General features: G+C 38.9%; 1 protein-coding gene across 1 annotated transcript in view; it reads right to left on the reverse strand.

Annotated features, from left to right (window-relative positions):
- Positions 1 to 12,836, reverse strand: part of LOC104488931 (nesprin-1-like) — a gene marked incomplete at its 5' end in the record, with an annotated part of 48,377 nt that overhangs the window by 9,848 nt on the left and 25,693 nt on the right. The window contains 10 exons of the mRNA XM_010131031.1: positions 1,321 to 1,413; positions 2,389 to 2,601; positions 2,968 to 3,096; positions 3,421 to 3,621; positions 5,132 to 5,343; positions 6,430 to 6,556; positions 7,394 to 7,536; positions 10,417 to 10,750; positions 11,601 to 11,792; positions 12,478 to 12,615. Of these exons, the coding sequence (XP_010129333.1) occupies positions 1,321 to 1,413; positions 2,389 to 2,601; positions 2,968 to 3,096; positions 3,421 to 3,621; positions 5,132 to 5,343; positions 6,430 to 6,556; positions 7,394 to 7,536; positions 10,417 to 10,750; positions 11,601 to 11,792; positions 12,478 to 12,615 (1,782 nt within the window). The remainder of the gene's footprint in view (positions 1 to 1,320; positions 1,414 to 2,388; positions 2,602 to 2,967; positions 3,097 to 3,420; positions 3,622 to 5,131; positions 5,344 to 6,429; positions 6,557 to 7,393; positions 7,537 to 10,416; positions 10,751 to 11,600; positions 11,793 to 12,477; positions 12,616 to 12,836) is intronic.

A 12,836-nucleotide genomic window follows, 5' to 3' on the forward strand; every position in this document is an offset into this window, starting at 1 on the left:
TTCCTGCACTCACAACTATTTGCTGGCATATTTAATGCAGTTAGATTATTATAATTCTGATTGTATTTTTAGTATTAGTATTTATTTATTTAGCAGCAGTATATTTGGCACTGAAATTCTGAACGTCAACTTCAGTCTCCAAAATTGTGGGTGCAAAAATCAGAGGTTTGAAAACCAGACCCAAGTCATACGACTTGGCTATACATTATGAACAAAAATGAAAAAAAGTAATCACATACATAAACACTAACAAATTAGAGATAGACGAGTGCTTATTAAAATATTAAGATGAAACCTATAATAATTCTATAAGACAAAGATTTTATGGTAAAATGCTTATCCATTTCCTGTAACGGTCAGGCATCTTCCAGTTACATCTGTGATATCAGAACTTTTATTAGCTACTTAATTTTAAATCTAAAAGATAAAAGCATTGAACCTTGAAACAAAATGTTAAGGTTTATATTCTTTCTCCTTTTGAAAAGCCAGTATTCCTTTACATTCTCATACTAGCATCTTAAAGGAAACTAGTGAATGTAGAAAAAAAATTAATTTCAAGAGCCATAAAATTTATCAAGACAGAACTCAGAGGCTTTACAAAAAGTGAAAATGGAAAAAAAATCCAAACAAAACCCAACCTGATTGTTTTAAGAACTAAAGAAAATAGCAAATTAATCAACCAATAGAATTGCAGAAAAAGACAAAATAACTGCAGTTCCATTTTGGGCTCAGAGTATGGAAGTCTTAAGTACTAGGCATGTATTGCTATATTTCTTGAATTTTGTGCCAGCGATGTAAATGGGCAACTCCAGATTTGCCATCATAAACACTGCTTAGGTCCTGTGCAACTAGCTGGTTTGAACAATGTTTTATGCCCGTCAGCTCTACTTAGCCGCTCATCCAAAGTCTCAATAAGACCATTTGCAGTCTTCATCAGAAACGACCAAAACTTCATTGAGATTCTTGATGAAGCAGCTCTGAAGAGAAGGCCAAACAGAAATGGAGGACTGATTATACCAGACAAGACCAGACTTCGGGGTGCTGCCATCACTAGAGCAAAATACAAGAGACACGACATGCCATACTATGGTAAACCAACCACACTGACAGCCCTGGTTTTAGGTAGTATTAACCACTTCCAACTTCATGCAGGATGGGCTATGCAGCAGGACTGGGGAAAGCAGCTGTGTTTTGTTCTTGCTTTATGCCATTTCCTTTCCTATCAAGTGAGAAGGGGGGGCCTTCCAGCTGGCTAGAGCTACTGTAGACATCTAGAGCTCCCACCCAAGAGGTGGCAGAAAATACAGGACATGGAATTACCGTTCTCTGTCTGCTTGGAGTGCTTCTTCCAGATACAGGACTCACTGAGCCCGATGTGTCTAATTCATCAGCAGAGGACCACGAGGACAATTCCTAAAGTTCAGAAGGAACGGAGCTCAGAAATACATCAACTAGTTGTTCACATAAGCAAACTAAAAAAAAAAAGCCCTGAGTGAAGTCCCAGCAGAGTTATTAGCAAAGCAAATAAAACAAAGCAGTTAAATTTTTTTACCAAATTTTAAAAGACTAAGGCATTACATGTTTTCTCTTTTAGCCCTGAAGGAAAAGAAAAGTGAACAGGTAGTTAAAACTTAATTGCTTCAGGTGACACGTTTTCTGCCAAAGTCAATACAGGGGAAAAACCAGTTGTCTTATTAGCCTCTAATTTCAAGAAGAGTTTGGTACCACCAAGATTTTACTTAAACAGGCAGAAATTCACTAGAAGGAGAGAAGAGTTCTCATGCATTATGCACTCTGTTAATCCAAAGCTCCACAAAAAGTTAACTAAAGCAGAACCTTGAAATCTTTACTTTATACCTGCCACTGTTGGCAAAGATGTATGCATAATCCCCTCTCAACTGCTCTGAGATACGTGATAATTTGAAAAGATTTGAAGTACAGCTCAAAGCTCAGCAGGCACTGTAAGAGTTTTCTTAGCCTATTACAGAATTTATTTAATGCTTTTTTTCCCCTCTTCAGAGTGAGCATTATCTTCCTTTCCAGTGACAACTGACACACTATAATTTTCAGTACTGCCACTGGAATAATTATCTCATACACTTTGCCAGTCGACTGAATCAGTAATAGCAGGATAAACAAACCGAGATGTTCAATACTTAGTGCTACACCACACAGCAAAAAATTACTGGATTAGAAAACTCCACCATACCACAAAAGACATGTTTACATTATGAAGTGTAAGATTACTTTATAATATTCAAGACTGCAGGTGTACCACCTTGATAAGTATTGCAAACAACAGAAACAGTGCCGCCAATACCACTGACAGTCAAAACAGTGGGAAACATGTGCCCAGCAAACAGCAAAGAATAAAAAGACGTGACTTACCAGCTGACTACTTGAAATGTCTAGAATTTTCTCTAGGTCTTTAATATGATGCATGACCTCTTTCAAGAGGAGTTTCAGTCTGTTTCCAATGACATGCACTTTTTCTTTGGCTTCAAGACAGTCCTTGCCTTCAGCATTGACTAGTAACTGGCAGGACATATCTTGCAGTGATGCCACCTTCAGCTGAGACTCCAGCAGTTCACGTCTGATTTGCTGTTGCCAAGGCAAGCACCAGATTTTTTAATGACAGTTTTTTAAAAAAATAAAAGGTAAAAAAGCTAGAACTCACAAAAACTGGACATTTGAAATTAATGAAATAGAAAGAAAAGAGAATCAATAAAAATTTATAATCTGACAGAAAAATAGACAGCACCTAGAGGTTCCCGAGATTTTAAATCATGAGTTATGCTACCAATGGAAGTAGTGTTCCCTACCAAAGTGAAGCTGGTTACTAACACTGGTCCCAGAGCTGCGTGTTAGCATGCAATGTACAATGACAACCCTCAAGAGAAAGGTAACACTGATTAGGTGTTTTTCTGATTATGTGTTTTGGAGACAAATGAGTGATTATAGCCCTACCATTAAAAGTCTGTGATGATCCTGCAGCGTTTCTGAGTCCAAGTTTGGACTGATGGGCACAATCTCATTTTTTCTTCTGTCAATATTTTCTAACCAAAGCAGCAAACCGTGGCTCATTTCATGGAAATCCTGCAAGTAATAAGTGGTGATTTTAATAGCATAGCAGAAAATTCAGGTTTTCAGTTTATCCTATAATAGGTCCTACTAGCTAAATAATATAATATGCAAGAAGTGTAGATGAGTATATTAGAATACAATTCCAGAGATAACAAACGTAGAAAACCTTGGGCTGGAAATACATGCTTCAGGTAGTGCAAGTGTAACACATGCCAAAGCTGTATTTTGGTTTGCATTGGCAAGTTTCAGACTGGAAAATGAGCACAGCAGATAATGTTAGAGTTTATGTTTTTGGTACGTGGTATGTTGACAGTTTTAAACAAGCACAATACAGACCTGGCACTGCATTAATGCATCCTGCAATGAGCAGCGCCACTCCTCGATCATACTGCATACATGGTCCCAGCGCATATTCATCTGAGACAGGCGCTCTTGAAGCTTCTTGCTCTCGTCGCTGTCAGACTGAGTGAACTCTGAGCTGCATAGATTGATGGATAGGATGATTGCCTTGCGGTTATCAATTGCTTTCTGCAGCTCCTTGATGATAAGACAAAGTGGGACAAGGGAAGAAAGAATGGAAGTCAGTAAAACTTGTGACTTTCAGAAGAACTAAGCAGGGGAGGCACCCAAAGAATGTTGTGATTTGCCATCAGCAACTGCAGTCTCTTTACTTTGGATATGAGATTTCTGTGCTCACTCTGTGACTCTGAAAACATTCACTCTAACATTACTAAAATTTTACTGTGAGCATAAACTAGAACAAACCAATTAAATTTTTATTAAAGTCTTAAAAGCCTGAAGTCATAGCTGAATTTCAAAGACCTGGCTCATGTTTCAGATATTTTAAAACAGAATGGGCCCAACAAAATTTAAAGAGATGTAGGACAACTGTACTTTAGTTCACAATAAAATGTTTGCTCTTACTTCTCAGTTTTGCTGATGAACATAAAATCCAACATATTTTCAAGTGGAAACTGCTCTTAACAGTATTTTAAAATAAAAGCTTTTACTGAGGGAAGAGAAAACATACAAAGAGTATAAACAACTTATTCCAATTTATAGAAGCAGCATGTGTATAAAAGCTCTGATTTGTTTACATTGGAAGCCACAAAAGAAACCCCACCTCTTTTGGTTTGAAGGGCACTAATGGGCTTTCTAAGAGAGGGTGAGATAAGAACAGGATTCTTATGAAATGCCCCCTTTTCCACCCACTTTACAGCATTTACTTAAAAGCCCCGTGTCACAGTGACCTTTGTAGTACTTATGGCAGCTATATCTGGATTCCAGTGAAGATGAGCATTAACAAGCTTTAGATGGATCACTGCCGGAAACAGTCTTCGCTATCTCTCCACCTCATTCCTAGCATGGAACATAGTGCATTTTGACATTGGCTCCCACATTTTTGAGCCCAAGCTTGTAAGATGCTAGTAACTGAATGTGAAGTTGTAGCCCACCACCCTTGCACATCTTTATAGCTGTAAAATATCATGGAGAGGTCACAAAGGCAGCATTCACATCCTGATGCTTCTGAGGATGACAGCAGAAGAAATGGGGATATGGCAAAGTGACACCAAATTTTTCCTGTTGTACTGGTAGCAGCAGCGGGTAGGCTACAACTCTCTTTGGGCATGCCTTCCTTCCTCCAAACCAAGTAGTATGTCCCAGTGAGGTTTGTTTGTTTTTTTTTTTCAAGTAGTTGTTTCATTACCAGTTTAACTAGAAGAGATTTGATTTAACTCAGCGTTTGTTTTTTTATTTCACCAGCTTTGCTGATATCAGAATTATTTGTACATTCTGGAATTACAGAACTGCCACAGAATTACTATTTCAAAAATTCATTTGGATTATACAAGAAATGCCAGTGGTACGTTTTCCCGCCAAAAGGTGATTCGTCAAATGACTTTCCCGGTTACTTCAGTCATCAGCAATAGCCTGCTATGTGCGGAATGGAGCAAACCAATTGCAACTATTGGCAACTTCTTCAACATACCTGCTGCACTGAGGTCTGCTTACAAGGTAACTCATGGTAAAGAGAAATAAAACTCACTTTCAGTTTTCTAATTCTGAGCTCAATAGTTTGTATGTCAGTGCTGAGATCAAGGTGGCGCAGCTTCTCCAGTTCCTCCTCAGTTTCACCCAACCAAGCCCAAACGCTATTAAGGTCAGAGTTAAACTGCTGCCATTGTTGAAGGTTCTGCTTCATCCTCAGCTCCTTGCTTAGAGCTTGAGCCTGGATTAATTCCCATCGTTCAATTACACCTGGAATGAAAAACACCAAATTCAACAAAAAATTGAAAAAATCCACTAGCCACACACACACTACTGCATCAGCTGAATCCTGTGCAGGGGAAAAAGCAGCTCTTCGAAAAACAAAAAAACCTTGACCTATGGAATACCACACTGAAAATTAAGGTTGAAGAATGTGATGTTGGAGAGAGAGAATGAGGAATCTGGATGATTCCAGGCAATTTTACCACTTTCTGAGGTCAGACTTCTATGAACAGGATTAAGTTAATACATGCAGGTCTCTAAAACATGTTATGCTGGTATAAAGACATCATAAATTAGCATACCTGTGAACCAGAAAAGGAACCTGAATATGTTTAACTAGCCAGATATTTATTATTATTTTCATTGGTATTTGTATCTATCACAATTTAATAGTCACATCTCACTACACTGGCCTAAGCTACCGCTAAAAAGAATTAAATTGGGCCATTTCATCTTCTTAGTTATCTTGAAATGCTATGGCAGAAGGACAAGTTGTATCATTCTATCCACTTAAAATAAAAAAAAAATCAAAATAAAATAGACTGCATGGGTGGCATGTCTTGTCAAGCTATGGAGATGTTGCCTTTACAGTCTCTGGAACAAATCCATGTTTTCCAGTGCAGTATCTCCTGTTCTATAGCTGATGCTTAAAATCAGTCAGGTGACTACTTCCACCAGGTGAGTATAGATTTCTGTACTGCAGACAGATAATATTAGAAGTAAGAGCTAGTATTACAAGAAATGAATGCTGACTTATATGCAACCTTTTTTCATCAGAATATGTTCAGCAAAAAAAGTATTGTATCCACAGGGACTTTCCAAAAAGCTTAGGGCTATGTCTCATGATGAAGGGATTCTTAAAATGCACTTGTACGCATGATCACTTTATAGGGCGTATACAAGGAGTACTTACTATTCCTATTAAGAGATGTTGGACAGAACACGGTATAGACAGAGTCATTGCAAATATACATATATATATCAGTAAGCAATACCAAGTGTTTATTCAGAAAAACTTTGCATATATGCTACTTTTCAAAATTGGTTTTCATCAAAGAACTAAATGTTACTCACCAGCTGTTTGTGTTTCAGTACTGTTTAGGTTAATAAGTCCAGCTAATTTTTCTTCTTCCTCCTTCAGTTTATATCCAAGCCTTTTTACTGATTCTATGCTACCACTGCATTCTCCTAGGAGCTTCATCTGGGTTAACAAATAAAAAATCCCATGTCAATCTGCACTGCACAGGACTAATTGCTTGGAAAATGCAAATTACAATGCAACCTGCAAAATTTTCCAAAAGCCAGCCAAAGTATGAAGATAAATATCTATTACTTTAACAATCTGTCCTGATACTATCCAATAAATATATTTGGAGACAATAAAGGCTTAAAGCCTAAGTTCAGACTAAACAGAAATAACTCAGTGCCACTGTGTCCAATCATGCTGGGTGACTTTAGGTGACATCTGTTCTAAATGTTAAGATGCTCTGGCAAAGACTCTAGAAGATGCAATAATGAAGATAAACAAAAGCATGGAAATATTGCCATACATCCAAGCAGCTAATCTTTCAGTTCTGTCAGTAATAAAACTAGTCAAATGATTTAGAGAGAGAAAACCTGAGAAATGCTTTTTAATGACGGATTCCATATACGCAACCTTGCTTACATGACGCACGTTTGTAATTCACCAGCATGATGAATACTGTGCATGAAGTTATTAAACCTGCTTTCAAAAGCAGAGGAATTTAAAAAAGGACATCATCATTAGATGGATAAAAACACGTGTGAGAAAGTACTTCTGGACATCTGCAAAAAGGTAATAGGAAGCTAAATTCCTTACAGTCATGTTCCTGTATGCTACTGTAAGCACACTAATAACATCAACAACAGTAGCACATTGTTAAAGGTAGCAACCACATGAGTGAGGAAGTCTGAGAAGCATTAATATCTAACTGCTTTGTTGAAACAACTATATTCCTTTCAACAGCAAATTTAAGCTTGGAGTGCTAATTCAATTTGTGCTCCAAAACACACGCACATATCCTTTGTAACTGGAATCCAGCTCCGGTCCTGTAGGTGTTTTGCTGCGGATAATGTTTTCTGTTTGTTGTATTTGGAAACGACTGGTGTCTAAGGCTTTGTCCAGCTGTCGGATATGTGCTTCCAGGGCACCAGGTTCTCCTGTACCAAAATGCAAAAAAAGTGACTGTCACCCAAGTTTTCCCAAAGATTTTTAATCTTTTGCCCAGGCAGAATAAATACCAGGAATACCATTAGATTAGGCAGTAAAGGAGAAAGGTGACTGCAGCAGTATGAGTAGTACAATGTCAAAGCAAACTGGTAACTAATACATTAGAGTGTGTTAGCAACCTTCAGAGGACATACGACTACAGCAATGAACGTGCTTGCCACAAGCGTACCACCAAAGAGTCCACAGTTTAAAGCAGGCTTGCAAAGTATTCTGAAGTGACTTTTTCCTTCAGAGAATTCCTTGCCTCTCAGAAGGGGAAGTTCTTGGCAAAGCGTGCTCTGACCTCACTGATTTTGGAGAACGCCTTGCTCCCTCTCTTTCACAAAGACTCTCAAACAAAAAACTTGTACCCCAAACTCCTGATCCAAATCCATGTTAAGATCTGATTTCTCCTCATTCCTCTTTTTATTAATTCTCTCCACTAAAAAAACAGTGGAATTTCAATCTACATTAAAGGATACTATTTCTGTATCGTTTTGAAGATTAAAAGGCAGTATACAAATGCTAAGAGATACTGTTACAATTATATTTTCAAGGGCCACAGATGACTGGACATCTTGAAGGCCCACAGCAAGTGGTCCACCACTGAGTTAGGCAACTATCACTAAGCAGCAAAATTTACAGTATTTTTCCAATTGGGCGTTTGACAAAAGCTATGCTTAAAATATCTGCAAGATGGTATTTTCCATCCAAGCCCTTTGGAACTCCTACCAACGTTTCTGAAGCAGGACTATTCTGCATTTTCTTGACAGAGGTCAGCTGAATTCTATGATATGAATTAGCTACAGCCAATTCTAATCAGAAGCAGGCTGCAGTCTAGAGGATCACATGAGATCCCTCTTAACCATACTCTATCACTGTGCCTGATTTCCAGCCATTTACATGGACAGTTTGAATTTATTCATAAAGACATAATTAAAAACACGCATAAAGAAGGGGAGCGTTCCGTCTACCTAATTACAGAAAATGGAGCCTCTTGGAAGCGAAAATCTTTTTTTTTCCTACAAAACATCACCTCACCCCAAATGGACATAGTGCTCAATATTGCTTTTCCCTCCCTACTTTCAAAATTTCCACAGTTCAGAAAACTACACACCTTTCTGTATGTACTGTAATTACTTATACTCTTAAACAATCTAATATTATTTCAATAATTCGGGGGAAAAATAAAAATGGAGAGTGAATCCGAGGTCTGTGCCATAGATGCTGAGATCTTAAATGTTTGCGAATTTGCAATGAAGTCATTATTTCAAAAGAGAAAAACTGTGAAATCATGAGAGAAGGTATTTGTAAGTGCATCTAATTCCTCAGAGAGGTTTCATAGAACAAATGAAACCAGGCTTAATCTTGTGTAAAAATGCAGTGTTAAAAGACATTAATCTTCCAATATAAAAGACTTCGGTAAAGACACTGGCAATGCTATCACACGAAACAACAACTAACCTAGAAGTTTATCTCCAAGTAATAATCCAAGTTGTGGTTGTGTTAGAAAAAAAGCAAGTGCAAAACCAAACAGTCAGGTTGTGCTCTGTGTCTTTTCCTTCTGCTTTACCCTTTGCAGAACCCACTCTTCTCTCAGAGACACAGCAAAGCACTAAGTCCTGTTGAAGGACTCCAGAGAGTAAATACCAATCAGAGTAACCTACCGATCAGTTTAGTCTAATTAGCCAAGGTAGGAGGGCCAATACTTCCAACATCGTTTCATCCCTGCACCTAGTAATACCTTTAGGCTCAGTAGTAAAGCAGGATACTGCTCCATTAATGTGCCAATGCTGCCATATAAGAAATATTTATCTTGTTAAGCTGTAAAAAGAAAGCAGATGCTAAGAGAAGAGGAAGAAGTTATGCTTGCACACCGTGGTATTTGCATCTGGCTATGCTTAGTCTTCTTTGATGCCTACCAGAGGTATTTTTGAGTGCGTTTTCTGTGAGTGTTACATAGGCCTCAAGAGTTTCAGGGATCTCTACATCTGAAAAAATAAAAGCACAGTCTAAATTGATCGCTCAGCAATGGCTGTCTCCTTACAGCAGGAGTTCTTTTTATGGCATGGAATATATAAACGGTTCCAATAGCAAACATCCTTTCTGGAAAACGAAGAAAGACGAAGACTGAAACACAGGCAGCCTGCCACAAAGCCTCTTAATATCCAGGCAAACCTGACTCTTTTCAGAACAATGATCTGCAAAGCAAAAGACAGCCACAAGATCAGAGTACAATAGAGCAGTGTGTCTTCCCCCCAAACTCACTGCATTTGGGTGCTTCACTTGTTGAGATTTATCACACAAAGCGCACACACTTAGAAAGGATTTCCAACTTCACTGGAGAGCAAAACCCAAGATCCCACCTCCGGCTAAACACTCAGTTGCTGGAGTCTTGCCTGGATAAGGACTGAGTTAAGATTTACTTAAGCACTTGATTTTGTCTGTGAATCTCTCCCACAGCATTTCTTCATCAGTTTGTTCTGCCCTTCTTGCCATATCCAGTACAGTTTCTTCTAGTCAGAATAACTTTTCACGCATTGCTGTTACAGATGACATATCCCATCTGGCAGGCCACAAGCACAGAGACACAGCCAACTCCCTGTCACGTCATATATGCCTTTGAGACTTTCCAAGGCTGCAGTCATCCAGGAACCTCCATCACTGTGTCTAAGGCCAGAAGGCCACTGGGATCACTTAGAGAAAGCTATTTAAAACCTTCAGGGGCTATTTAAAATAATTTTCCACAAGCACCCTGGCCAAGCAATTACACATGTAACATTTACTTCTTTTTACTAGAAGAGAACAGGACACTAAATTTGCCACCATACCAGCTATACCAGCTGCTCCTCTCAGGTAGAAGTCCTTCTCTTGTCCTCCGTTGTCTTCCTCAGAGTGCAGTGCCCGTGAAACAGCTGTCTCCAGGTCTCTGCTAAGGTCGTAGTCATGATCCCACTCCAGGGGAATGGAGTCCACGCTCGCAGGGGTATCCCGCCCTGATCGCTCGCTTCTCACCGGCTGGGAAAGAGGCAGCGAAAGGTTGGAAGAGGGGTGCGGGGATAGAATGCTGTCCGCCGATTTGTCATGCCAGTGTATGTCAGAGAGATCTGCTGATTCATCCAGATCCACCTCTCTGTCAGAGAGGTCATGTTCGTCATCTGTCAGCTAGAAGCATAATGCAAACAGAACTGATCAATGAAACATGCAGAGGCACTGCATGGTCAGCCTGGGTTAGTGAAATAAAAGTAGTGTTAAGCAATAGTCACATTGATGTGGCTTCCATTCTGCATATTTTTGCACTTCCCCTTCATTTTTTAAGGTGTGCTAAAAAACGAAAGCAGCTCATTTGAATTACTTAAGGCACTATGAAGTCTGACATCAACCAAATATCTCCAGGCTTTCACTGATGCCACTGCAATACAGACATCAAATGAAGAAAACTCTGGAATCAAGTCACAGGAACCATAAGTGATCTTTATGGTGATGCCTACTTTCATTATATTCCTTCATATTTTGAAAACCCTGGGATTTGTTCCTTTCCTTCAGTAGGACTTTGGCTTCCAAAAAAATTGTTTTGCCCTCATTTAGCTCTGTCTTGAGTTCTGGAGACAACTTGCTGGTCCTTCTGATGGGAAAAATAATTTCATCTTTTTTTTTTTTTAAACAAAACAGAACTCAACAAGCTGCCAGTGATACTATTTGACAGAGCAGGGAGCTGTTCTTATTACCTGCACCACATAGCCACCTCCACTAATAAAATTTTATAAATTCCCAATTTGCATGGATTTTCATGATGGTTTACAAAAATTCCAGATCTGGTCAGTTTTCACTCTGAACAGGACACAAATAGTGTAGAAGGAAGGGAGGCAAATCATCATGGATGTAGTAAAACTAAACCACAGGATTTTGGATAGTTACAGAAGTCCCGTGTTCATTTCAACATCTTCCTCTGTCCTCATTCTCTCACTTGCAAAATGGCAACAAACCAAATACACATGTATGTAAGTATACACACAGGAAGGCGGATGAGTTTCTTGTGATAGCGTTCCACACGTCCAAAGACCTCTTGACAGTAACGACGCAGCTCATCTAGTTCTTCTTCAATGACAGCCGCATCTATGGGCTCACTTTTCTCAATGAGTTGCTCACCCTGCACAATTATCTGCTCAATTTTGTTGTTGTTCAGTGAAATTTCTTGCTGGAAAGCCTGCATAAATGAAAAGCCTATGTTTCATCGACAAAATTAACATTACAAAAACCTATGTTATTAAGGACGCAAGTCTTAGGTCTTTTCAGTTTGTGGATGACAAACAGGGACCACTTCAAATACTCTGGCATGAGGGACAACGAGCAAGTCAATTTAGAATTCCACAGTCTTTCTAGCCAAAACCAGTGATATTTCATGGTTTACCATTTCATTCCTCACTTGTTGTATCTGGAAGGAAAGCTCTTCTCTAAACAAGCCATGCCCATGACCCCAGATGCTAAAGGTAACACACTGGAATTTTGGATAACATCATATTTGATATTTTTCTCTCCAGATAATGATTCTTCTGATGCAGATATCAAACGTAGCGATTTATAGGTGTCAGCAATAATGCAGACTTGACATTAATTATTTTTATTGACATTTCCTCTTTTGATTAGGGAATGGAGACTACCGTGCTTGATTTTTTTAAATAATTTTTCACAGCACAAAGATCTTCCACCCTGGCAGAAAAGTACATATTGAAACCTGACATAGCTCATAACTTTCGAGGTTGAAGTCTTGGCCTGCAAGTAAGGGACTATATCATGCTACATTTTCGCATAATGCTTCTTAAAATCTTTTCCTACCATGAATGTTTTTATTCCTTCTTTCATCCCTCCTCCTGTTACTAATCATTCTTTACCTTAAGTTGCTTTATCTTTGCTTGGACATCACACTCTGAGAAATGCTCAATGTTGGTCAGCTGCAGGTCCATCTCCGTTAGCCATACCAAGATGCTATCACGTGCTGTCTCAAACTCCTCACGCTGGCCAATAAAATGCTGGGGAGTGGTAAATGGAGTGGCATGAAATGACCAAACAACCCCCAAAACCCCCAGCAATAGTGGCTCCCCGATGAAACAGCTTTTGTGCCCTTCAAACCTAACCCAAAGTCAGAACATGTTCTTCTTTCATTTCCTAAGTGCTCTCTTTTCAGTAACATAATCTGTGGCTGACCTATGAAAGTTATCCCCTGTGAAGGAGGTGGTATTTGAGATCACCA

This window comes from Buceros rhinoceros, unplaced genomic scaffold (genome assembly GCF_000710305.1).
Source record: "Buceros rhinoceros silvestris isolate BGI_N320 unplaced genomic scaffold, ASM71030v1 scaffold5292, whole genome shotgun sequence".
Lineage (NCBI taxonomy): Eukaryota > Metazoa > Chordata > Aves > Bucerotiformes > Bucerotidae > Buceros > Buceros rhinoceros.